The sequence below is a fragment of the Ovis canadensis genome, chromosome 10, assembly GCF_042477335.2.
Source record: "Ovis canadensis isolate MfBH-ARS-UI-01 breed Bighorn chromosome 10, ARS-UI_OviCan_v2, whole genome shotgun sequence".
Classification (NCBI taxonomy): Eukaryota; Metazoa; Chordata; class Mammalia; order Artiodactyla; family Bovidae; genus Ovis; species Ovis canadensis.
This window is the reverse complement of record NC_091254.1, coordinates 31,125,579-31,152,909: the sequence shown is the minus strand read 5'-3', so window position 1 is coordinate 31,152,909 and position 27,331 is coordinate 31,125,579. Positions and strand designations below refer to the sequence as shown.

The following is a 27,331-nucleotide window of genomic DNA, read 5'->3' as shown; positions in this document are numbered from 1 at the left end:
TTATAACAACAGTTCCAACTACCACTCTTCTATGAGCAACAGTTCACCTACCACTGCTTTCAGACATCATTTGCACTGAGTGCCTAGTGTAAAACGGAAATACAGGAGCCCTTTCCAAATTCATTAACAATGTGGCATCGGTTCAGTTCAGTGGCTCAGTCGTGTCCGACTCTTTGCGACCCCATGAATAGCAGCACACCAGGCCTCCCTGTCCATCACCAACTCCCGGAGTTCACTCATACTCATGTTCATCGAGTCAGTGATGCCATCCAGCCATCTCATCCTCTGTCGTCCCCTTCTCCTCCTGCCCCCAATCCCTCCCAGCATCAGGGTCTTTTCCAATGAGTCTACTCTTCGCATGAGGTGGGCCAAAGTATTGGAGTTTCAGCTTCAGCATCAGTCCTTCCTATGAACACCCAGGGCTGATCTCCTTTAGGATGGACTGGTTGGATCTCCTTGCAGTCCAAGGGACTCTCAAGAGTCTTCTCCAACACCATAGTTCAAAAGCATCAATTCTTCGGCGCTCAGCTTTCTTCACACGCTAGTAAAGTAATGCTCAGAATTCTCTAAGCCAGGCTTCAGCAGTATGTGAACCATGAACTTCCAAATGTTCAAGCTGGTTTTTAAAAAGGCAGAGGAACCAGAGATCAAATTGCCAACATCTGCTGGATCATCAAAAAAGCAAGAGAGTTCCAGAAAAACATCTATTTCTACTTTATTGACTATGCCAAAGCCTTTGACTGTGTGGATCACAATAAACTGTGGAAAACTCTGAAAGACATGGGAATACCAGACCACCTGACCTGCCTCTTGAGAAACCTGTATGCAGGTCAGGAAGCAATAGTTAGAACTGGACATGGAACAACAAACTGGTTCCAAATAGGAAAAAGAGTACATCAAGGCTGTATATTGTCATCCTGCTTATTTAACTTATATGCCGAGAACATCATGAGAAATGCTGGACTGGAAGAAACACAAGCTGGAATCAAGATCGCCAGGAGAAATAACAATAACCTCAGATATACAGATGACACCATTCTTATGGCAGAAAGTGAAGAAGAACTAAAAAGCCTCTTGATGGAAGTGAAAGAGGAGAGTTAAAAAGTTGGCTTAAAGCTCAACATTCAGAAAACGAAGATCATGGCATCCAGTCCCATCACTTCATGGGAAATAGATGGGGAAACAGTGGAAACAGTGTCAGACTTTATTTTGGGGGGCTCCAAAATCACTGCAGATGGTGATTGCAGCCATGAAATTAAAAGACGCTTACTCCTTGGAAGAAAAGTTATGACCAACCTAGACAGCATATTCAAAAGCAGAGATATTACTTTGCCAACAATGTGACATAGCAATCAATTATACTAAGCGCAGGTTCCTTTTGACATCCTGTTCCACTGGGCATGTTGCGTGCCCCAAAAGCCAGCCTTGTCTTTTAGAAGATGTCATTAAAATTTGTCAGTATAACTATTGGCTAAAAAAGAAAAAAAATTGTAAGCTTTTAATGTAATCATATTTAATTTCCTCAATGGGCAAAGTACACTAATAATCAGTTTGGTTAAAACAAACAAGCAACAGAAGCAGAAGGTCAAGCAAGTATTTGTTGTTAAGTCAGCAACCAGCAACTACTGTTGCTCAATTCATCTAACATTGAGAGAAGGGAGAAAACAGGACACAGGCGAAGCTCCTACTACGTTTCCAGCATAGATTTTTTAAAATGGCTCCAATTTCACTCCAGCAACCAAGCAGGTGACAGATTGGGATGGTGGGGGGCTAGGGACTTGAAGTTATCTCCTGGTTTCTAAAAAAACTTCAAAAGATTACACGAAAACATTTTACACAAGTTAAGCGAGGGCCAGAGTTCAGGTTCACTAAAGCCTGGGCATTATCCTGCGTCCTCCGGGACGAGTCTGGTAGGAGGGAGTCGGGGAGGGCGGGGATAGAGGGAAAGGCCTATCCTTGACGTCGGGGGCGTCTTATCTTAGGACAGGGGGCTGCGGGCTAAGTTGCTTCAGTCGTGTCTGATTCTTTACGATCCCATGGACTGTATGGAGCCAGCCAGGCTCCTCTGTCCATGGGATTCTCCAGGCAAGCATACTGGAGTGGGTTGCCACGCCCTCCTCCACGGGCTCTTCCTGGCCCAGGGATCGAACCCGCGTCTCTTACGTCTCCTGCGTCGGCAGGCGGCTTCTTTACCACTAAGCGCCCACAAGGTAAGTCCTGGAAAGGGAGAGCGGCCCACAAGCGCTGTGGGAGGGGCAAGTCTGAGGGAAGGGGAGGGGACAGGGGGCGGGGATTATTTGGGGGCGTGGCCAAGGGAGGGTGGGGCTGCGAAGAGACTCGGGAAACAAGACCCCAGAGCGGGGGGGAGGGGGGGGCCCGAAGGGGCTGGGCCGAGGCGGAGGCTCCCGCGGCCATATTTAGGCCGGGCACTTCCCTTCTGGTGCAGCTGCTTTTCCCGCCGCCACCGGAGGTGAGCCTGGGCTTGGGCAAAGGTCTGGTCGTCCTCGGGCCGCCGGGGTCCTGTGTCGCACGGGTGACACTGGGGGTTCTGGTGGGGGCGGACTCTCCTGAGCCCTTGCGGCGGCTTGCGTGTGTGCGATCGCTGAGAACGCGGCCGCTGGGCTCGGCCGCGGGGAGCCGGAGCTGGAGGCCGAGGGAGGGGCGCTAGTCGGAGGACTTTGTCCCCAGGCTCGGCGCCTCGTCCCAAACCCCTGTTCCCCAGTGAGCCTCCAAGAATTGTAACTCCGGGCGCTCGGGCCTGCAGTCTCTTTCTTTGAGCAGCTGCTTGTTTCTTAAGTGCCTACTGCGTTTCCGTAGCTGTTTCTCCGTGAAATTGATGTGCAGCCCACTCATGTAGGAAGCAGACCCTAGACGGTCGCAGTCCCCACGGGAGGGGGAACCCGCTTCTCTGCACGCAGTTGCAAGCTCTTGGGAAGTCCGATCGTGTTGTAAATGCGCTGTCAGAATTGTCTCGGGGCGTGGATGTCATCTCTGATGGGGTGGTCAGGGGGGCGACATTTTGCACGGACCTTGAGGGCCTTGGAGGTTGCAGAAATAATAGTGTGAGTAATCATAGCCAGCAGCGTTGTAAGTGCATGAATTAATAACCCTATCGGATTGGTCCTATTAATATCCCCATTTTATAGATGGGGAAATGAGGCATAGAAAGTTTGCCCCCAGTCACTACCACGACCAGAATACTACCAGGAAGTAGTACCTAGTGAAGCCAGAATTTGAACCTGGAGCGGCTGGCTCCACAACCTACTTTAAAATCACTGTACCATGGCCCCCAGTAGAAACATCCAGACTATACTAGAATGATTGAGTTTGACTAAATTAAACAAGCCCAGAAAAATAGTGTGGAATCACTGAAGACAATTTAAGTTAAGGTGTCTGGAGTTCATTAATGCTTTTTTTCCCCCAGGGTGGATTAAAAATTCTTCTGTGGGCAAGCCATGTGAATTTTTATGAAGGAAAAGAGATTATGATTAGTACACAGTTAATAATATGACCGAAGTATATATGGCCTTTTATTCATCGTGCTCTTTTTGTCAGTTCATAGTTTGAATTTTGTGAACTTTTAATGGGATCAAACTTGAAAAAAATCGTATAGTTAATGCCAGTGTCTTCCATTTCAGTGACATACTGGTTTTCCGCTACTGGCCTGATAGTTGGGTGGGATTAACTCTCTGCACCTGTAGCAGGATCCTGGCTGTGGGCCAGCATTTGTCATCTGCTAGTTAATGTGAGCAAGCTAACCATGTTTCCAAACGGACAGACTATACTTAACACTGTACAACTTAACACTATTGAACTGTGCACTTAAAAATGGTTAAGACAGAAAACTTTATGTTTTTATCACAATTTTAAAATAAAATTAAAAATAAATTTAAATGATGAGTGATTCCAAGTAGCCCGTTTTAGACTTGACTGTGACTTGTGTAGGGCTCCATTGAGCAGTAAGGTAAATGGATTAAAGCCCTAGGCCTCTACTCAGGATCGGTTTTTGTGAGACATAAAAGAAGAAAACCAAGTAGGAACCTCAGTTTTAGTTTCTTGTATATAATTAGGATGGTGGTAATGGGAATTCAAAGAGGGGATAACTTTAAGACATTACAAACAGAATTGGGTAAGATGGGCCTAGATGTAAAGAGAGCAGAAAGAGGAATAGAAAAACGTGGTTTGAAGGTAGGAGATTTTCAGATGTGTTGAGTTTTGCTAGCCAGAGGCATATCAGGTGAGATGGGTTCAACAGGAAATTTAAATTCTGGCACCAATGTTTGAGGACGATTGTGTGGAGAGGGGCAGATTTATAGTCTTTCACACAAAAAACGTAGTTGAAACTTTGGGGATGGGAGTTAAGGAAAGAGTGTAAACAAAAAAGGAAAGGGAGATGGGAGGAGAAGGAAAGAATGGAAGAGAAGAACTCAGATCTTGTAATTACGCCTCGAGAAGGATTTTTACGAAGAAGTGCTGGTGAGCAGTGCCATAACTGGGTGATGCTGGGGAGACCTGTGCAGGTCATTTAGAGCCAGTGGGATGGGGACACACTTGCAGACAGAAATGGATCAAAGTCCATGAGAGGATGGGAACGGAAATCCAGGTAGAGATAGGCAGAAAACTTTTGACGCTGAGGAGAAGAAGGAAAGAATGGGTAAAATACAAAGAATACAGATTTCTGGAGATAGCCGCAATGAGTAAAGGCAACAGAAGTAAGATCTGACAGTTTGGCCTTTTGGAGGAGTAGATGCTTTGTGAATAAAGACACCTTTCTCTTTAATAGTTTTTACCTTAGTGGCGTTCCACGTGTTGATACCGTGCAGTTGAGAGAACCTTTGTTCTCTGAAGACTATTGAGGTACCTTTCATTGACTTTCTAGGAAGATTGGCACTGTGGGTTTTTGGCAGGGGGGTTTGGTTTTCATTTGGGGGTTTCAGAGAGGGGTGTTTTTATTCTGTTGCACTCAGTAATTTCATTTCTCCCCCAAGATCTCTTCCTAGAACTGAAGTGAAACACCTGTCAGACAAACGTCCCTTAGTGTGCATTGCTGCACACATTTCTGTTGGTTCCTGTGTTGTGCTCGCTTCACCGTCTTTCATAAGCCCAGGCAGTTTTCTCACCAGCTCGTGTATTCTAGCCAGTCAGCCCAGTGTCCTTAAGTTCTCCTCTCTCCCCTGCTTTATCCTCCCTGCATGACAAGTGTGACCTGCAACTCAGGTGGGCTTAGGCTCCCTGTTACCTTCCTTTGTTTTATAGGCTCCTCACTCTCAGCAGTTGATGATATCTCATACTTCCAAATTACGATTTAGAACTTTTTTCTGTTTATTTAAAAAGGAAAAAAAAAAAAAAAAAACCTTTCTTCATTGGAATCTTATTCCAGGAAAAGTTTTTAACCAAACACGAGGCCTTGTGGCAAAGTAGGCATTAAGGTTACTTAGACTGTGGGCCTGGGTAAGGCGACGATGCTGCTCCGTCAGCTGGCCTTCCCATTCTGCCACACCCAGGGTGGATGGTCATCTACCTTAAGAAAGGAAGATACCTCTATTGAGAATGTGTAGTGGACTGTTGCCTTTGTTGTAAAAAGTATGTCCCATTTATACATCATTTGGTCTTTTTTTTTTTTTTCAGGATCATCTACCCTTTGGTACAGACCAAAAAGCAAGTAGTAATTGGACAGGTACATTAAATTTTATTTTTGATATATTACTTTTGAACTTGAATGTAAAAAATCTAGGAACTTGGCTTAAAATATGCTGTGTTTAGCATAGGAAAATTTTAGTGAAAAATGTAATCGCCTAGTATATCATATATCAAAGTATATCATATCTGTTTCTTAGCTTATGTCTTGATTTTTTATTGAGCCTTTTTTCTTCATTCATAATGGAAGAGAGTTTCTAAAATGGGTGGCTGGGGGAAAAAGAACTTTAAGAGCTTTAAAAAAAAAATTCATTCTACCAATTTAAAAAACAGTATTTTCACTTTGTCTTCTTTGCCTAAACGGAAAGTAGTTGATTTTGAGTTTTAATTAAAAAGAGCATTCAAAGAATAGAAGAAATAGACCAGTGATAAGCTACTAAAATAGGTGAGTAGCAAAGTATAAAAACAATAGAGGTAAAGATTAAGTTAATTTTTAAAACTTTCACATAATTTGGTAGCTAGAAGTTTAAAATGCATTCATTAATTCAACAAATAATTTTTAGATACCTTTCATGTACTAGATATATGCTCAGTGTATCATGTTTTGGTAACGCAGATATAGTCCCTGCTAGGTCTAAAAAGGGAGAAGGCAATGGCACCCCACTCCAGTACTCTTGCCTGGAAAATCCCATAGACGGAGGAGCCTGGTGGGCTGCAGTCCATGAGGTCACTAAGAGTCGGACGTGACTGAGCGACTTCACTTTCATTTTCACTTTCATGCATTGGAGAAGGAAATGGCAACCCACTCCAGTGTTCTTGCCTGGAGAATCCCAGGGACGGGGGAGCCTGGTGGGCTGCCATCTGTGGGGTCGCACAGAGTTGGATACAACTGAAGCGACTTATCAGGTTTAAAAAATAGGAATTCCTTGCAGAATAATTCCACCAGGTAAATTTTATTCTTTGGTCTCATGTGCATATATTTCAAAAGTGTACTTCTGTCTCTTTTAATTCATTGTTTAAGATATAGTCATGAACAAGAGTGGCTGAAATTAATATTCAGTAACTAATAACATCATTTTTTCTAAAAATTGGCCTTTTGAAGATTAAAAGCATAAACCTTTGAATAGAAGGTAATTCCTCTGTTTGTAATTGTAATACCCTAATGCTGTGAAATTAGTCAATCTTTTCTGGGAAAAAAAAAAAAAGTTTTTTTAAAGAGTATTTAAAAACCCTCTGGTGAGTCAGGAAAGCAGAGCAGCAAAGGGGCTCTGAGGTCAGACTCTCTGGGTCACACCCCAGATTTCCAGCGTGAAGCTCAGTGTTTGGATTTATCGAGGAGATTACCTAAAGGTAAGGTTGAAACTAACCTTTTGCAAAGACATTTCCCGAATAAGCTTTCCAAGATTGTTTTTACATGTCTTTTTAGAGTAACTGTAGCAGCACAGCTGGACTAGTATACAGTAGAGGGTTTCACCGAGCAGACCACCAACGTGGCAATGCCTGTTCCTGAGATCTGAGGATTTTTTTATTTAGTGTGTATGATTTACTGATTTGTAATAAGAAGAGAAAGGGAATCCTTCCTTGAGAAATACAAATCAGAATCTGATTTTTCTTTGCTCAGTGGGTGCTTAACCATACATAAAAGATGGTGTTCCAGTTTTTTGTGGGGTTTTTTTGGTATTATTATTAAAAATTAATAATGTGTGGTATTTTAACATTTAAGTTTAAAATTATTCATGAAAACTTTCAGATGTTTTGGAGAGAAAAGAATTAACCAAACTTCAAAAATTTTTTTCTGACAAATTCCATAGACTGAGGAGACTGGTAGGCTACAGTCCATGGGGTCACAAAGAGTCGGACACGGCTGAGCGATTTCACTTTCACTTTTAATTCACTTAGGACAGCCGTATGTTTTCCTTGCTGGTTTGTTTTAAACGGAGAAATGTTGATCTGAAAGTTGTATAGCAGTTTCTCTGAAATACTCCGCTAGGATGAGGAATTTGATCTGGTTTAATGTATAGTAAAGTGCCTATGCTCTAAGTGTTGAATACATGTTCTTTCTTATTATTATCAAAACCATTACTGTTACATCATTTTTCTCCCATTTTCTTACCAGCCATAATCAGTCATACCATTGACTCTTTTGTTACAGTTCACAGCAAACTATTAACAATGTTTAATCTTCTAAGCTAAAGTAATCAATTAGTAACTTATTTGTATTCTCTCGCTTTCTAAAAGGAATTTGGGGCAGTCCACAGACATACACATCATGAAGCTTGTTAATAAATTAGTTAATGACATACCAGAGTACTTAAGTTTTCTAAAGTGAATATAACAAGTGTAAGTATACCTAATAAACTTAGTCACTTTCATAGTAACGATTTACCAGAAAATTAGCATGTGAAAAAAATTCAAGGTGGCAGACAGCCATATGTTTAGATACTTTATCTGAAAACAGTTCTGTTGCAAATTTTCTAAGAGCTAATTCTCTGGAGATTGATGAGATCCCTCTTCACTAATAGGGGAAGAATGGCCTTGAAACAGGTTTCCAGCAGCAAGTGCTTTGGCGGACTGCAGAAAGTTTTTGAACATGACAGGTAACTACAAAGAGGATACAATTTTAGATCTCTCTCTGCTTCCACCTACTTGAATCTTTAAATAAGCCCATGAAAGATCATGGTTGCATGAATAACTGTTTACATGGAAAACCTATGGTTTTTATCAAATTTATCTTACCTAGTTTTGACATTGGTGATAGTAATAAGATATTTACTTGTAAGTTACATATAAATTTCATATTTATATGAAAAGAGAATTAAGGGTGTGGTCCATTTCAGTGTCTGTGAGCAAACATGTAGTTTAAGATCTTTAGATTTGTTATTTCATACGTTTCTTTAGAAACAATTTTTCATTTAAAAATTGTCGTGCTCATATTGACAGTATTATATTTATTGTTTTAATTCATTCTTCTCCAAATGACTGGGTACCATGCACAGCATAAGCTCGGGTTGATTAGTATGCTAAATTGGCCCCATTCTTTCTTTAAGGGCTAGGGGTATATCCCTAAAATGTTGACGAGATCACTTATTCTGGACATTAAATCACTTGTTTTGTGTTTCTTTCTGACTAATGAGGGGCAATTTTTTTTTTTCTTTTTTGGTGTCTGTGTAGTGTTGAACTGAAGTGCAAAATGAAATTTGCTGTCTATTTACCACCAAAGGCAGAAACTGGAAAGTGCCCTGTGCTATATTGGCTGTCTGGTAAGTGTTATGGGTTTGAGTTTTGTAAAGGAGTTTCTTTTCCTTTTTTTCCTGGCTTATCTTACTCCCATCTTGACTTTTTGTTGTGCTTTCTTAACCATTTATAAAGACTTTAGGAGCCTATAGTCTGCTCTTACTTTATCCTGAGAATAATTTCAAACCTACTGAATTACATTTCTTTCATTACTTCTTTTTTCACGTCTGTGTTGTTATTGTGTAATTGCTAAGTCGTGTTTGGACTCTTTTGCGACCCCATGGACTGTAGCCCACCAGGCTCCTCTGTCCATGGGATCTCGGGGCAAGAATTCTGGAGTGGATTGCCATTTCCTTTTCCAGAGGATCTTCTCGACCTAGGGATCGAACCTGCATCTCCTGCATTGGCAGATTGATTCTTTACCACTGAGCCAACCAGGGAAATCTACTTCTTTTTCAGTTAGACCACATAATTTAGCAGAAAATGTAAAGTTCTAGACTCATTGGCAAAAGCTTAGAAAACTTACTTAGTTTGTTCCTAACCAAACATTTCTTAGAGACTTTACCACTCAAATAGAACATTGTTAGGTAAAATCAGGGTACCTGTGATATGGTAATTAGAAACCACAGACAAGTAACTTCTTATAGTGTTCTCTAGAATGTTTTAATTGGACCTGGATCTTCTCCCCCCAAAATCTGGAACATCACAGAAGACTTCTTCTTAATCACTGGTGAATATCAAAGTCTGTCCAGTGGATTGTGAGAGCTCTTTCACAAGATCCTGGCACTTCATCTTTAGAAGCAAACATTTTAAGAGACTCATAGAAAACGGAATTATGTCATAGAGTTGTATTGTTGTTTCTTTAAAATTGCTTCTTACAACTTTGATTTACTAAATCCTCCCTTATGTATGTTTTCTCACCAAATTATCACTCTTAGAGCGTTATATTTCATTTTCAAAGGTAAAAATTAAGTACGTACATAACTTTAACTCAGCATCTCGTTTCTTTGAGTAGAGAAAGCAAACCAGTTTTGTTGGAAGAGCACTGGGCAGTGCCAAAAGCAGTGATAGATCCCATGTTTGTTTTAGAAACATAGTATTGTACAGCTAAAGATGCTTTAGAAATCATGTAAGCATGGCCAGGATATTATATATTACTCAGAATCACATACAGGAGTGAACATGTTTTCTGATTCATGGGCCAAAGCCTTATTCATTCTTTTCTCCTGTTCTTTTGGAATTTTGTTTCTTGTGAGAGCTACTTCAGTCATATCTCTTGTTAAAAGACTAATAACCCAGGCCAGATGTACCAGGGTATTGTATAATAGGCACTGTAATAATAAGGTCCTAAATTCTTAACTGTAATTGAAATCTATCAAGATGTATCATCTGAACTTTAGGAATATAGAAAATAGTTTGTTTATTTGTTTACATCAAATGACAGGACATTTTCCGTAGTGAGATGCTAAAGAAGAGATAAACCTTGGAAATTAAGGCTTGATTTTCTGAAAAAAGGTAAGATTGACCAGCACACTTGAGAAAAAGTGATAGAAGAATACTGGAAGGTTTACACCCCAGTTAATTGAAGGAATACAGTGACAGAAAGATAGCATCAATTGTTACAAATTAACTGAAATCAGACTATCTTTATTGTGAACTGTATACTTCAAAGGAGTGAATTGTATGGCATCTGAGTTACACCTCAATAAAGTTGTTACCCGAAAAAAAAAACCCCAGCTCTTCATATAAAATAAGTATAGTTGACCAAATAGCTGTTATTAATAGTAACCATCTTCATTTTCATATGCTTGCGCACAATTCTGCTAGTAGAAGTATCTTCATTTCCCTGAGTACTGTTCACACCCTACTATCTTAATCAGGAAATTTGTGTTCTGACTAACGAAAAAAAAATTTTTTCTCTGATCTCTAAATACATTTCCATTTCCCAAATGCACGACTCTGAACTGTGTCTCAGACACAGTTTAAAGACCCTTTACACCTTATCGCATTTAATCCTCATAGCTACCTTATGAGGTAAAAATAGGTAATATCATCCCTATCATTTTTCAAATGAAAGAACTGAGGCTCAAAATATTCATTGCTTGCATAGTTAAGTAACTAACTTAACTTAGTTTAGTTAAGAAGGAGTTGAATGACATTTACAACCAGATACTGTTTGAAATCCAAAACTCATGCAGTCTGCACATTACCCTGCCTCCTTTGAACACGTTTACATTAAGGTTACATTTGATTTGCATTTGTATTACATTTACATTTAATTAAAATTGCTGACCTTTTATCAGTATTTGAGGCAGTTCTCCACCATGATCTGGCTGCAGTGTTTATGAAAGGCATTCTGAGAGGAACGAACAAGGACCTTGTTCCCTTGCCATAACTAGTGAAAATATATATGTCCTAACGGTTTAACCATAAACTCTAGTAACATTTATCCAATGACACTTGTAACTTTCTATCTTATAATTATTAATTTAGGACATCTTTATTGGGCAACCATTTCATAACTCTCTGTGCTGGCTGTTGGGGAATAAATAGAAACTATAAACTATGTTGTGTAGTTAATTTATTCTGCTTCATGCAAATCAGTAAGTTTTAGTGTTGCTAATTATCAGGCATATTGGGACATTTAGCATTCACTACTAGAAAAGGCAATGGCACCCCACTCCGGAACTCTTGCCTGGAAAATCCCATGGATGGAGGAGCCTGGTGGGCTGCAGTCCATGGGGTCGCTAAGAGTTGGACACGACTGAGCGACTTCACTTTCAATTTTCACTTTCATGCATTGGAGAGGGAAATGGCAACCCACTCCAGTGTTCTTGCCTGGAGAATCCCAGGGATGGGGGAGCCTGGTGGGCTGCCGTCTATGGAGTCACGCAGAGTTGGGCACAACTAAAGCGACTTAGCAGCAGCAACTAGAAAAGGGCTATTGGGTTAAATGGTGTTTAACTTCAAGCTTCTATTGCCAGTTCATTCTTGGCCATTCTCACATCATTATATCAATAGTATTAGGCTCCCGTAATAAGAGAATTGTCATCTCTTCTATCACGTAACTAAAAAAACGAGCTAGGAAAAATGGCAGGAACAGTTGTAAAAACTCAAACTAAAACTCAATTAAGGAAGATATTTGGTGACCATTTTTCTCTTCTTTGGAGAAGGCAGTGGCACCCCACTCCAGTACTCTTGTCTGGAAAATCTGATGGGTGAAGGAGCCTGGTGGGCTGCAGTCCGTGGGGTCGCTAAGAGTCGGATACAACTGAGCGACTTCACTTTCACTTTTCACTTTCATGCATTGGAGAAGGAAATGGCAACCCACTCCAGTGTTCTTGCCTGGAGAATCCCAGGGACGGGGGAGCCTGGTGGGCTGCCATCTATGGGGTCGCACAGAGTCGGACACGACTGAAGCGACTTAGCAGCAGCAGCAGCAGCAGTTCTCTTCTTAGTACACTGAGAAATTAAAAGATGAATAGTCCAAATTTTATTGCTGAGAACTACTTGTATATAAAAATAGTACTATGATGACCATAATATTATCTCACTGAACATTTATGTTTTAATGCAGGAATAGTATTAGCATACTTGATAACACACCATTGGGATTGTTATAACATTTGGTTTAGGCACCATCTTGCCATTCTACGGTTTGAAAAATTCTGAATTCCCAAACACATCCAGTCCAAACGATTTCTGTAATTAAAATTTTAGTGGGTGACTTTGAAAAGACAGCTGGGGGATTATTTAACCTGAGACAATTCTTAGATTGATACTGTTACAAATTTTATGAAAAGAGAAACTTCAGTGTCTTTTTCAGCATGATTTCTTTAAAAAAACAATAAACCTTTTTAATAGTAAGTGAGCTTATTTTCTTGTATTGTAAAAAAATTAAAGCTTATAAGCCGTTCACAGTATAGCATGAGATAACAATATTTTTAATCTTTAGGCTTAACTTGCACAGAACAAAATTTTATATCAAAATCTGGGTATCATCAAGCTGCTTCGGAACATGGCCTTGTCGTCATCGCTCCAGATACCAGCCCTCGTAAGTGTTCTTACTCCAGAGATCCTTTGTAAAAGTATAAATCTTTAAGACTAAGTTGCAAGCAGAGTAGCATATACACAGTCTATTTTGTATTTTTGCTATTTACTAATCTTTCAAGCAACAGCATGACTCTAAAATACCATACTATATATTTTCCTCACTGAATTTTACTAACAGTTTTGCTATTCCCGTTTCATAGATTGACGCTTTAAAGCAGAGCCTGAGCAACTCAAATAATCTTTGTCATATTGGCACTAGTACCAAAATAACTCACAATGCATAGGAAATAATTTTTTTGTTCCTTGGGTAGCCTGTCTTGTCATGTAGTAATTATCTTTTCTCATTTCTGTTAGTCATCAAACAGTCATGCAGTTAAAGAAATATTAGTTTTAATACAAGGGATTATAATGTATACATTAGAGAAATGAGACTATCAGGTATTTGAGAACTCAGTCCATCAGATTGTTGAAACTTGTTTTGTGACCTTGGAAGGGTCAGGAAATGGAATTTAAATGGAAGCTAAATCTATCTGGAAGTTGAATGACCAGCCTTGGGAAGCAGTGCATTTCCTTTCATGGTCCCTATGATACAAAAAGTAAAACATGTCTCACAGGAAATGTAATGAAATGTTTAATTCAGAAGAGCATCAAAAACATGTCTCCAGAATAAACTTGTAAAATAAGGTTTATTTTTAAGTAAAAACCATAAGAAATTCTTAATGATCATTAGTGGAAAAGTGCCATGTTCCTGGATGAGCAGACTAACTCTTACAAAGAGGTCATTTCCATCCAATTACATATCACTATGATTTTATTCGAAATCCCAGTGGTTGACTTTAAACTGCATGCAAGTATATAAAATAAAACCTAATTAATTAAAAAAGAATGTAAGAAAATTCCACTGGGGGAATGGATAAATAGAAGAAACAGGATGGAATGATTCCAGAGTATATAAGAAGACATTTTCGCTGTCAGTTCAAGATTACTAATTGAACACAAGTATTTGTCCCCATTCCCTTCTGAGATCACAGTGGTACAGAGAAGCAAAGAAGTGTTGGGGTAGTGAGGAGGGTCATCAGAGAAGAAATTTCAACACATTTACGAAGGATAAAAAGAAGGTCGAAACCCTTTGACAGGTAAAACAGAGTGAGGATGTGTTCAGAACACTGAGGAGCTTCTAACATCAACAGAGAGAGCCAGTGAATACCCCGCCTGGAGGACCATGTCCTCCCTTTCCTACCTCATTGGCTGGAACTAGTCACAGGACCGCACTCAAGAGGGCAAGGAAGTATGTGCCCCCAAAGGCCAGAGAGCTCCCAATGTCCAGTGAGCAGCTCTGATGCAACTGAATATTCAGGTTCATTTTAAAGCGTATTATTAAACGTGGGCCATTGCTAACAGAGTAGATGAAACCACGAGACTTTTCTTTAATTAGGTGGCTGCAATATTAAAGGAGAAGAGGACAGCTGGGACTTTGGCACTGGCGCTGGGTTTTATGTCGATGCTACTGAAGATCTTTGGAAAACTAACTATAGAATGTACTCTTACGTAACGAAGGAGGTAATTTAATTTACATTGTAATTATTAATTGATGACTGTGAAAGTTTGATTTTGGACACAAGGTCCTCCTAGTCTTTTAAACTAAGGTATGGTATTGTTGAATCTGTTTGGTAGATGTGATGTGATGTGGTCAGTTGCTCAGTCCAACTCTCTGCAGCCCGTGGACTCTGGCCCACCAGGCTGCTTAGTCCATGGAATTTTCCAGGCAAGAATACAGGAGTAGGTTGCCATTTCCTACTCCAGGGGATCTTCCCGACCCAGGGATTGAACCCACATCTCTTGCGTCTCCTGCATTAGCCACTAGTGGCACCTGCGAAGCCTATTTAGTCTATATTTACTAACTACCTTTGCAAAGATTCCAAAGTTTACTGGTACTATACTCCTATTTTCTACAATTTAAATTCACTAAGTACAATTTTAAAGAATTTGATAATTATCTTGATACCTGTTTACATTGACCAGCTTATACAAAGCAAATAGTATATGAAAACAGTTTGCATTTCTCTGGTAGTTGGTTCATTCAGACATATTTCACAGGGATTAATCATAATCGGAAAGGATAAGTGGTAAAGCATTGCTTCTATTAATAATATTTGTGTACAGTTTATGCATTTTTCTAAATCTTATGATTTTAACAATGTCTGCATCATAAAAATTCAGAAATAATAGTATAAAATTTTAATCATGTGTAATTCTGTCACCCCAAACAACTATATTTTGGTATATTCCAGATTTTGTTTTATGACTAGTTTTCATATAATTGTGAAACATTTTTATCTTGTTCTTTTTTAGTTATGTAAAACAAATATTGTATAATATTCTGATCTATTTGTAACATAATTTTAAGAATTGGATAGTATTCCATCATATGCCATGATTTACTTTTTTCTAATGGAGCTATTTATATGTTTACATAGGTCTTTTACCATAATGTGTATTATTGCATTGATTATCTTTGTGTATTATTTTTTTTACCCACAAGAACTTTTCCCGGTTATAGATTCCAGGAAGTGAAATTATTGGATCAAAGTTTAGAACATTTTGAAGTTTCTTTCTGCATTATCATCTTAAATTTGCTTTCTAAGGGTGATGTATCATATATTCTCCAGTGATATATTAATAATCATTGTCTATCCTGCATTTTTTAAAAATCTTTACGGTGTAAACCATTTTAAGACTATGATTTGGAAGTATTGATTTTTTTATACAACTTTGAAAGAGTCTAAACTTACTTCTCTCATATTTTCTGTCCCACCATTAAATTCTCCCTAGCTTCCCCAACTCGTAAATGACAATTTTCCAGTGGACCCCCAAAGGATGTCTATTTTTGGCCACTCTATGGGAGGCCATGGAGCTCTGATTTGTGCTTTGAAGAATCCTGGAAAATACAAAGTAAGATTAACCTAAGCTTCTAGTAACAGATATTTCTCTTGAATAATATAATATTAGGAACTTACAGAGATTGAAATTAGATACTGTTATTTAGTATTGGGACTAAACTTTTCTAGTGTTGGGCATTTCAAGAGATTGTGGGGGAAGACTATTAAATTGACCATACAATAGATGCTAGACTCAAAAGAATAGGCTTGTATCCCAGTGTTTTCTCATTGGTCTGCTAGAGGTATTATCAAGAAATTTTCATAGCTTCTATTCAAACTATAGTTTTCTAGGCTCTTTTTTTCTAAAAGTTAGTCTTGACTAATGTTATTGTAGCAGTATGTTATGATTTCCTTATATTTTTATCAAGAATATTCTCACATAAAGTTTACTCTGATTTTCCATTGTTTTAAATGCAAAAACTGAGTAGAAATTCATCATAAATTTTCATTTGTGCCTTATTTAATGAAAATGTAATGTACTGCTTTGTTGCTTTAGCAATTATATTTTATTAGCTCTTTGAATAGAACACACAAAGGATGATGGATCTTGGAGAGGCATATAATCTAAGCTCATAGTATAGCAGAAGAAAAATCGTTTACAGGGATTTTCACAGCAAGTCAGAGTTTTTAAGCAAGTTGCAAATATCTGTGCATAGTCAACTTACGAAAATATAACTTGTTTGTAAATTTTGTTTTATTTTTGTGCCTTAAGTCTGTGTCAGCATTTGCTCCACTTTGCAACCCAGTGCTCTGTCGTTGGGGCAAAAAAGCCTTTACCGGATATTTGGGAACAGATCAAAGTAAATGGGAGGTAGGTACTGGATGGCTCTCTTAATACTCATTCATAAGTTTTCAAATTTGTTGAAAAGCTGCTCTACAGACATTATATTCCTAACTTGTTCAAGTAAGGATCCAGGGTCCCCTGCATTGCAAGCAGATTCTTTACCATCTGAGCTACCATGGAAGCCCAAACATCCAGAGCTAAAATTAATTAACAGAAGTGAATACATATAACAGTAACAACACCCATGAAGGATCTTTTTAAAATTGTATTCAATTATGGCAGATATTCTGAGGCTACATCTTTTTTCTGCTAATGATTAATTTATATGTTTATTTTCTAAATTAACATTACAAGAAATACCCTCTGTTACTAAATTTAGACTTACCTGTTATTAACTATGTGCTTGATTGTATGATAAGAACCAGGAGGCCTGGGTTTTTATTTTGTGTATCTGTTTCAAAATATAGTGTCTCTCAGGTTTAGATTTTTAATTATAGGCTTAACAGCCTTTAAACATAGATACTGTGTATGTAATGTACATTTATGAGTCTATTTCCAACAGCGAGATTGCTTTTTAAAGCATAGGAGCAGATGCTTCTAGATGAAAATAAAACAGGCCCTTTTTTCCAAGACTGTGCAGAAATAGGCTATTTGAAAACTCCTACCAAGAATTTGAATATTTTACAAATGAGCTCATCACCATGTGCTTGTTAGCAAGTAGCAGATAGTTGAGTAGGGGGAAAAAAAGAACCTTTTTTCATTGCTGTTATTTCAAAATCATGTACTCATGGACCCCTGTTTTACTTAAGTTTGGTCACTGAAATTCTAACAGAATTGGAAAGTTAATCTCTTAGTCACTAGATTAAAGTTTAGTTTTGCTTAGGCCTAGGTTTTCATTATATTGGAAGAATGCCAAAAATTGTTACCATTAGTTACTTGGAGAACAATGCGTTGACAATGCTTGCTCATCAGTGCTTTGAGTTCTCACCATATGCAGAGTTTGTGTGGAGTTTTGAAATCTTCTGTGAAGAAGGTGATGATCCTTTCCTGTGCACAGGGGCCTTACGGTCTAATAGAAGATTTGAGTGAAAGACCAGCTGATTGAGAGAAGTAGGGGAGAGGTAGCCTATAAAGGAATGTGTATCCTTTTTCTCCAAGTGGCCGTAGATTTTACTGTCTTAATGATGCTGTGTTTAGGCCAGCATTTAATTTACTCTTGGAAGAAGGAGGCTATGCAGAATTATGAAATCAAAGAACTTTAAACTAGTTGGACTTCATATGTCTCCTTTCACTCTCCTTTTAAGACTAAAGAAAGCAAGTCTGAAAAAGCATGATACTTTAGAACGGAAAATCTTTTGTTTCTCTTGATCAATCCATCAGTGTGGTTAGTGAATATACATGAGTGATCCACATTTAAAGATGGATAGTAAAATAGAAAATTATAACTAGTGGCAGCTCCTCAGATACTCAATTTGAGTTGTTAACATGATTCAGATTATTCACGTCTTCCTGAAAGTTCCTGGAGATTGTAGATATTTGGTGGTTTTTAGCAGATAGAAAAAGAGAGATTTATGTCTGGAATTAGTCAAAAAGCAGAAACAAAAATAGACTGCTTATTTGAAATAGAAGAAATAGTCAATTTGTGAAAGGATTTACAAAGGAAAAAAATCAAGGTTTTTGGAGTTGAGAGGTGGTTAATAACCTTGATGATTTAGAAGAAAAAAGGCTACACAATGAAGAATACTTGAGATATAAAATCCTTGCTGTTGGTCTAGGACTGCTTGAAAGTAAGGAGGAGGCTGTAATGAGAATAGCATTCTGAAGACCTTATAAATAAAAACCAGACAAGCCAACTTAATCAGCCTTATAGCTTGAATGACTTAAAATTCTATTCAGTTCTAGTATAGGATATTCTGAAGAATATCTTTCTGGCCCTTGTGAATTTATTTTTCATTATTTCTCCTCTTTTTATAGGCTTATGATGCTACCTGTCTTGTGAAGTCCTATCCAGATTCTCAGCTGGATATACTAATTGATCAAGGGAAAGAGGACGAGTTCCTTTCCGATGGACAGTTACTTCCTGATAACTTCATAGCTGCCTGTACAGAAAAGAAAATCCCTGTTGTTTTCAGATTACAAGAGGCAAGTACCAGGAAACCTTACCTTGGTCTAAATTCACTATTAAAAAAACAAGATTCCATAGTACTTTTTAAATTTGATTTTAGAATTTGAAAAGGTACCTCTAGTTAAGATATTTTCTAATTATAATAAGACAAAGTGAAAACCTCCCTATTAAGTTAATGATATCTAAGACCAGATTACAGAGAAATAGGAAAGCATTTGGCAGTGAAAAGTATTTACAATTTTCTGTCCTACTGTAAAATCAGTAAATAGGTCAAAGTTTGATGCTTGGGTGGTACTTAATCATCAACATTATCGGGTATCTTTCTTTACACATGCAGCTATTGTTGCAGTCAAATAAAAAGACAAGCTTACACCTTAATTACTCTTCACTTTAGATACACATCTTAGCCTCGGAAGCTGTGTAATATTTGTCTGACACGCATATATGCACTATATTATTGAGTTAGATACGAACCTATCTGTTGTGAGGCTTGCTCGTTGTTTAAGAACGATTGCTAGATTTCAGTTGGTTTGCAGATTTTCCTTTTTCCTTGGCTAAAATACTTTTGACTATTCACTACTCACCTAGCTCTATGCTAATATAGTTATAATTAAATAATTCTGCCTTTATTTTTTTTAAATTATATAATCATATACTTCAGAACATAATATAAACAAAATTTTTCTTTCAGGATGAAAAATGAACCCTGAAAATTATACATGGCCAGGCTTTTTGAAAACATTTTTATTCATGTTTATGGGTAATATGCCATATGGGTAATATGTTTATGAGTAATATTCCAGGCACATTGATCTAAAACTTATAATGATAAGTGTTATCTAGATCAATGTGTATGCTTACAAAACTGTTTTCACAGCATTAACTCATTTTATCCTTATATGACCAGATGAGAGACCATTCCTATCCTGTCCACCTGTTTGGGTTTTTTGTTTTGTTTTGTTTTGTTTTTATTTTTTTCAGCTTTTTAAAAATTGTGGTAAAATACCACATAAAATTTACTGCCTTAACTCTTTGTAAGTGTCCATTTCAGTGGTGTAAATTCATGCATAATGCTGTGGAGCTTTCACCATCATTCCTCTCCACAATTCTTTTCATCTTGTAAAAGTGCAACTCTGTTCCTATTAAGCACTAACCCCTCATGCCTCCCTGCCCCCTACCCTTAGCAACCACCGTTTTACTTCCTGTCTCTCTGACTGCCCTGAGGATTTCCCATAAGTGGGCTCATATAGTATTTGTCTTTTTGTGACTAGCTGATTTCATTTAGCATAATCCTCTTAAGGTTCATCCATGTTGTATCGTGTGCCAGAATTTTCTTCCTTTTTAAGGCTGAATAATATTTCATCCTATGCATATTACCAGATTTTGCTTATTCAGTCATCTGTCAATGAACCGTGAAGGTTGCTTCCAAGTCTTAGCTCTTGTGAATAATGTTGCTATAAACACGGATGTGTAAATGTTTCCTGAAGATTCTGCTTTTAGTTATTTTTGGTTATTATACCCAGGATTGGAATTGTTGGATCATGTGGTAATTCTGTTTTTAATTTTTTAAGGAAACTTCATACTATATTGCATAGCAGCTATACTACTTTACATTCCCATCAGCAATGCACAAGAGTTCTAATTTCTCCACATCCTCCCCAACATTCCTTTTTTCTTTCTTGTGACTATCCATCATTTAAAAATAGAATTTTTTATTGATAGATTAATTTGAACATTTATCATCAGAATTACATGTTTTACATCAATGATCAGCCTTGAGAAATTTGATTATAAAGCTAACAGTGTGTTGAATTTTATTAATTCTAGCTATAAGTGATGTAACAAAGCGTGCTTTTTCCCAAATGACTTTAACTTCTTGGCAATAGTGCTGTTGGTTGCCTCTTCTGCATCCCTTGAGTTTATGCCAGGAAATTTTGTGGTTACCACTAACAGCAAAGTTTCAGCCTTCCTACAAAGACTGAAAAATTTCTAGAGTTTGTTATAAAAGCAGCAGGGTTAGAACACTGATGAAATTCTTGAGGGGAAAAAAATAAGTCAATTTTTTTATTTCTAAAATGCCTATATCCCAAGCAACTGAAAAACGTAGTTGTCTGTGGTTAACGAAGAGTGAAGACAAAACATTCCTTTTCCTTTTTTATTTAACGATGAGAAAGTGTTGAAATCATCAGTCACACTTTTTAGCTCAGGCTCAGTTTTCTGTTTCCTTTCCTTCCAGCATGGGCAGTTTGAGTGATGCACAGTCTGGAGCAGGGCAGGTTTAGGTTTGTTTTAGCTGAATGCGCAGTACAATCATACCTCAGCAGTGGCTCCAGAGAGGCAACTTTTCAGAGTTTCAAGCCAACTTCCGTTGGCTGCAGACTACCTCAGGTCTGAGGGACTTACTGTCTGCTTTATCGTTAGGGTTTCCCAGGTGGCTCAGTGGTGAAGGATCCGCCTGCCAATGCAAGTAGACACAAAAGGCACGGGTTCGACCCCTGGGTCGGGAAGATCCCCTGGAATAGGAAATGGCCACCGCTCCAGTATTCTTGCCCGGAAAGCCTCATTGACAGAGGAGCTTGCTGGGCTCAGTCTATGGGGTCACAGAGTCGGACACCAATGAGCATAGATGCATACCTGTTTTCGGTCATTTTTTTATCTGAAAACTGGCAGGTACTACTTGGTACAATGCTTCACAGGTTTTGTGGCCTAAAAATCGTGGGTATATTTGACCTCTTACCAAGAATTACATGGGTGCCAAATGCTCGTCTCCTACTTTCTTTATATAAGAAACTGTCCTTCAGCTCTAAATTAACTAATTAACTGGGACTGGTCTAATCATTGAGTGACGTGAAACCAAATAATTCCAAGGCTCAGCCTTAATTTTGACAGCATTCCTGTCAGATTCACTTCTACAGTTTGGCCACTGAATATAGAAAGCAGATTGCTTTTAAGTTTCTTTGATGATTTTAAAGGAGAACTCTTTATTAACGGGTGTACCCAAGATATGCTTTGTGTACTGCTGGAAGTTAGAGATTGAGAAGGTTTACTGATTCATCAAAACCTTAGGGATTTTGCCTTGTTCCCTGAAAGGCACATGATATTTTTCATTAGGTCCAGTTTTGTTTCTTCAGTGCTTAGAAAAATTTGGTTTTCTTCCAGTCAGACCATTTGCTTGATCAGGTTAAACTTTCTTAGACTCTTCTCTTTCCTGGTTTATCCTATTTTATATTTTAATTGCCTCTGGCAGGGTAAGGGCTGTCCTAAAAATTAACCTGGTTTTTAACATGCTCAAGTTTTTCCCATCCTATTTTTAATTTCTTTTTCCCTTGAAAGGTACTTACTTTGTACTCAGAGGACACCTTCGGGAAGGGTTGCTTCTTTTGCCATTGATCACCTGCTACTGGTTTTATTTGACCAGATAGAAATCTGTTTCAACTCAATTACATTTTCTTTCTGCAGCATGGTAGTTTTTAAAAGTTTACTGACTTTTTACCCAATTTGGTTTATTGCTGAGAGATGTCAGCATTTAATTAATTATTCCTTTTTCCTCAGCTGTAGTAGGCTTTTACTGCACAGGAGGTCAGATTCTTAATGTGATTTACGATGGCCCTGTTTAACTTCCCAGGATGGGGCATTTGGCTGTGCACAAGCTCTTTCTCTGTATTGTTTATGTGCGCTTATTTTGTATCTTAACATTTTCTTATCGGTGGGTGTGTGTTTCCTTTGGGATTTGAAACTTCTTGCCTGTGTTCCTAAGCTCTAAATTCTGAGTCTTTTATGTCCTTGTTGATATGACCACATGTTTACTCTGTGCGTTTAATTAATGTGATATTTCTTTTCTTTGCATGTATTACTGGCAGCATCTAGAAACTAGGCTATGCAGAATGTTTCTTTTTTTTTTCTTTTTACATTTTTGCTATTCTTTTTTCAGTGAAAATATTGAAGTACAAGTGTAATAAGCTTTGATTAGAAACTGTTCACATATGGTGATAGTTTAATTATTTACAAGCCAATTAAGTGACATGCAAGATATATTCAATGTCCCTTTATCGACTTTTCTGAATGATAGATAAACATCATCTCTCTGTTTTGTCTTCTAGGGTTATGATCACAGCTACTACTTCATTGCAACATTTATTGCTGATCACATCAGACATCATGCAAAATATCTGAATGCATGAAAAACTTCAGATAAGAATCTCTTCAGGATTATAAAATTGTAATAAACAGAATTGCAAGGAAATAAGATTTTAAAACTTTGGATTTCATAATGCTAAAAATGCTTCATTCTGTAGTTGAATCACTCACTGAATAAATATATCAAACCTGCTTCTGATTTTAAAAGTTACTTTACCAGTGTTTACTTGGGAAATATTAGATACTTAACAGCTTTTTCAAGATCATTTGGAAATGATTCAGAGGCATGGGCTGTCTTTTTGTCCTGTTTTGTATCTAGTGTCTAACAACTGCTTGGCTTCTAGTGGTCACTGAATTGAATAAGTACTTGTTAGTTGATGAATACAGAAATAGACTCAGAAAGATTAAGTGAATTTCCCATCATTACACAGTTATTTGTGGGAGAGCTAAGATTAGAAGTCAGATTTACAGAACCCAGTCAATGATATTTCTTATCTGTTGAGTCAAATGGATTTGTGGACATTGGTTTATGGACCTCTCTCAAGAGACAAGAATTAAATACTAGATTAGACCTGAAATTAGATAAGGAAACTTGTTTCATATGTTACTGTGAAAGATATTTTCCTTTAGTTACATGCAGAAATGTAGCTTGATAAACTCGGCCAAGGAAAGTAATGATTCTCTTTGTAAGTACCAGAGTGTGTTCCTTCGAGAACTTAATGGACACACTTTTGAAACATGATAGGTGAATTCTGGTTGTTTTAAAAGAAATATATTTTTCTGTTGAAGAGCACAAAAATTATACATTTTAAACATTCAAGAAGAGTGCATATTACATGGTAATAGAGGAAGACATCAGGTTTTTAAAGTTATAAAATAAGTACTATGTAAATGTGAATTAGACTAAACTTTTTAAAAATTATTACTATTTAAATATTAGTATTCAAGATTGAACCCTACAATCAACTGCACCCAAATGGTTCTAAGTCTGAACAAACTTGTGTCCTCTAATAAGAAAAATTTTTTAATTCACAAATTTTTTCATGTAGATAATTCCTTTATAAAGAAAAATAATTGTGTGATCCTATGATCTTTGTATTTGTTGAGGATTTAACCAGAGAAGCAGAACTATTGGTAGACATGTACAATAAGAGACATTTTATAAGGAATTTGCTGTGTCATTGTGGGAGTTGGCTAACCAAGTCTGAAATCCATGAGTCTTTCATATAATAAGGAATCATTTCCATGACTTTATAATAACAAATAACCTAAAAGTGAACTCCTAATACTAGTTTTGTGTGCTTCTAGCAGTCACCTGACAGAAGGAGGCAAAGGAATTGACTCATTTCCTGGATCACTATAAATATTGTAAAAACTCTCTTTAATCTCCCTTTACGAAACAAAACAATACAGTAAAGCCACCATTACTAGTAGAGGCAAGCCATGAAATGGGTGGAGGTGCTTGCAAAATGGGGATTGGACAGAACCTGCATCTAGAATATATAAAGAACTCCATAAATTATTTAAAAGATAAACCAGCAGAAAAGTGGGCAAAAGATTCGATTGGGTACTTCTCAAAATGGGATGTAAGTATGATTAATAAATACATGAAAATGTGTTGAACTTCATAAGACCAGGGAAATGCAGACAATGAAGTGCCACTGTACACCTCCCTGAATGGCTGACGCTGGGAGAAATCGCAAGTGTTGGCCTGTCGGTATGGTGGCCTGCTAATGGGAGTCTGCTGAGATCCAGCGTAATGTCCAGTCAGTCAGTCATATCCAACTGTTCGTGACCCCATGGACTGTGCCCGCCAGTCTTCCCTTCCCTTCACTGACTCCCAGAGTTTGCTCAAACTCATGTACATTGAGTCGATGATGCCACCCAACCATCTCATCCACTGTCACCCACTTCTCCTCCTGCCCTCGGTCTTTCCCAACATCAGGGTCTTTTCCAGTGAGTCAGCTGTTTGCATCAGGTAGCCAAAGTACTGGTGCTTCAGCTTCAGCTTCAGCCTCAGTACTTCCAATGACTATTTAGGGTTGATTTCCTTTAGGATTGATTGGTTTGATCTCCCTGGTGTCCAAAGGATTCAAAGGGTCTTCTCCCAGGGGCTCCCCTGGTAGCTCAGGTGGTAAAGAATCTGCCTGCAATGTAGGAGACCCTGGTTCGAATTCTGGATCAGGAAGATCCCCTGGAGAAGGGATAGGCAACCCACTCTAGGATTCTGGCCTGGAGAATTCACGGACAGAGGAGCCTGGCAGGCTATAGTCCGTGGGGTCACGAAGAGTCGGACATGACTGAGCGACCTTCACTTTCACTTTCTCTAGGACTACAATTCAGAAGCATCAGTTCTTCAGCACTCAGCCTTCTTTATGGTCCAACTCTCACATCTGTACATGCCTGCTGAAAAAACCATAGCTTTGACTATATGGACCTTGGTCAGCAACGTGATGTCTCTGCTTCTTAATGTGCTGTCTAGGTTTGTCATAGCTTTTCTTCCAAGGAGCAAGCACCTTTTAATTTTGTGGCTGCAGTCACTGTCCGCAGTGATTTTGGAGCCCAAGAAAGTAGAATCTATCACTGTTTCCATTTTTTTCCCATCTATTTGCCATGAAGTGATGGGACCACATGCTATGATATTAGTTTTTTTGAAAGTTGAGTTTTAAGTCAACATAACGGCCCTTCCCAACAATCCCACCAGAGGTGTACCCAGCAGAAACATGTATGTAAAATCTATATGAGAATGTTCATAGCAGCACTGCTTATAATATAGCCCAAATCTGGAAACAACCCCAATGCCCATCTACCATAGTATGCATAAAGTCGGTGTATTCATACAGTGGAATATTCTACAATGAGATAAACACACTAAAATTAGATGCAGCAACAGAGTCTCAAACATTAAACACAATGGTTTTGTTTTTGGTTTTGGTTTTTTTGCCATACCACATGATATATGGGATCTTAGTTCCCCAACCAAGGCTGGAACCAGTGCCCCTGGAAGTGAAAGTGCAGAGTCTTAACCACTGGACCACCAGGGAAATCCCTTGAACACAATCGACTGTATATGTCATTAGGTACCATTTCATAAAAGAGTCCAAGCCAGGCAGATTTCATCGGTGGTGTGAGAAGTCAGGATGGGATTACTTACAGCAGAAGGAGTATGCGGCCCTGGGCAGAGGTGATTAGAGGGCAGCATACAAGGTCCTTCAGGGAACTAGTGATGCTCACTTCATTTGGGTTAGTATATGAGCATGTTTACTTGGCAAATTCATCAGGCCATACACTTAAGATTTATACACATTTTCATATGTGTTATACTTTAGTGAAGATTGGGTTACAATCTCTGAAGTAGCCATGTTATGGAGATCATAAATATACTACTGCATGAAAAAGAAGAAAGATTCTTGATGTTATACAAGGATGTTTATTTGGGAGAATAGTTTTCAGTGGCCACATCTTTTATGGAGTCAAATAATGTTGTTATCTCACTTAGAAACCACTTAGAAGTGAAGGTGATGTGTGATGGCTTGTGAGCGCTCTGAATTTTAAGATGCAAGTGGAGTCCAGATAAAAATTATTTATTGAAATCTTACAGTGGAACAATTCCAAACTGACATTTAAAAAATACTTTTAATACGTGTAATAAACTGTGACAAGTAGACGTGAATTTTTGTTTTGAAGGGTTCATAAACATTTCAAATTATCCAAACAGCTTTTTAACATAGTCTCATCAGAAAAAATGCTGTTCTTGTATTTGGCCACAATGAACATACACACTGGATGAGACACAAAGTGGCTTTAGTTTTTAGTGGCTTTTAGTTGCGGTCAACTTTACTAACAAGAAGTTTGTGCATACAGCATATTTTAAGTTGGAAAACATGAATTTTAAACATTAATATTTAATAAATGTTGAAAGCCAGGAAGAAAAATCAGTGCTTACACCCATCCATGTCAACATCTTTATGTGTGTGTGTGTGTTTTTGGCTGTGCTGGGTCTTCATTGCAGCAAAAAGGCTTCTCCTTGCGGTGAGCAGTTTTCTCGAGTTGCAGCACACAGCCCTCTTGTTGCAGAGCACAGGCTTAGTTGCTCTGTGGCATCTGGGATCTTAGTTCCCCTGCTGCTGCTGCTGCTGCTGCTGCTGCTGCTGCTGCTGCTGCTGCTAAGTCACTTCAGTCGTGTCCGACTCTGTGCAACCCCATAGACGGCAGCCCACCAGGCTCCCCCATCCCTGGGATTCTCCAGGCAAGAACAGTGGAGTGGGTTGCCATTTCCTTCTCCAATGCATGAAAATGAAAAGTGAAAGTGAAGTTGCTCAGTTGTGTCTGACTCTTAGCGACCCCATGGAATGCAGCCCACCAGGCTCCTCCGTCCATGGGATTTTCCAGGCAAGAGTACTGGAGTGGGGTGCCATCGCC

The 27,331-nt window shown here is 38.3% G+C and overlaps 1 protein-coding gene across 3 annotated transcripts; it reads left to right on the top strand.

Annotated features, from left to right (window-relative positions):
• The first annotated feature begins 1,621 nt into the window (after nucleotides 1-1,621).
• ESD (esterase D) lies at nucleotides 1,622-23,116 on the top strand. Of its 3 annotated transcripts, none has more exons than XM_069601312.1 (10): nucleotides 1,622-2,210; nucleotides 5,629-5,677; nucleotides 8,160-8,234; nucleotides 8,809-8,897; nucleotides 12,827-12,925; nucleotides 14,360-14,484; nucleotides 15,757-15,876; nucleotides 16,576-16,674; nucleotides 18,622-18,789; nucleotides 22,873-23,116. In XM_069601312.1, the coding sequence occupies exons 3-10, from the start codon at nucleotides 8,167-8,169 to the stop codon at nucleotides 22,951-22,953; spliced, it is 849 nt and encodes a 282-aa protein (XP_069457413.1). In that variant the 5' UTR covers nucleotides 1,622-2,210; nucleotides 5,629-5,677; nucleotides 8,160-8,166; the 3' UTR covers nucleotides 22,954-23,116. The 3 variants fall into 3 exon arrangements, with proteins under 3 accessions (XP_069457413.1, XP_069457411.1, XP_069457412.1); XM_069601310.1 differs by lacking the exon at nucleotides 1,622-2,210 and adding an exon at nucleotides 2,289-2,470; XM_069601311.1 differs by lacking the exon at nucleotides 1,622-2,210 and adding an exon at nucleotides 2,358-2,492.
• Nucleotides 23,117-27,331: the final 4,215 nt, after the last annotated feature.

Excerpts from the sequence above, each read along its gene's own strand:
- ESD (XM_069601312.1), top strand. The coding sequence starts at position 8,167 with ATGGCCTTGAAACAGGTTTCCAGCAGCAAGTGCTTTGGCGGACTGCAG. Across the intron at positions 8,898-12,826 it reads TGTGCTATATTGGCTGTCTG|GCTTAACTTGCACAGAACAA; the intron begins GTAAGTGTTATG and ends TTTAATCTTTAG. Across the intron at positions 15,877-16,575 it reads AGAATCCTGGAAAATACAAA|TCTGTGTCAGCATTTGCTCC; the intron begins GTAAGATTAACC and ends TTGTGCCTTAAG.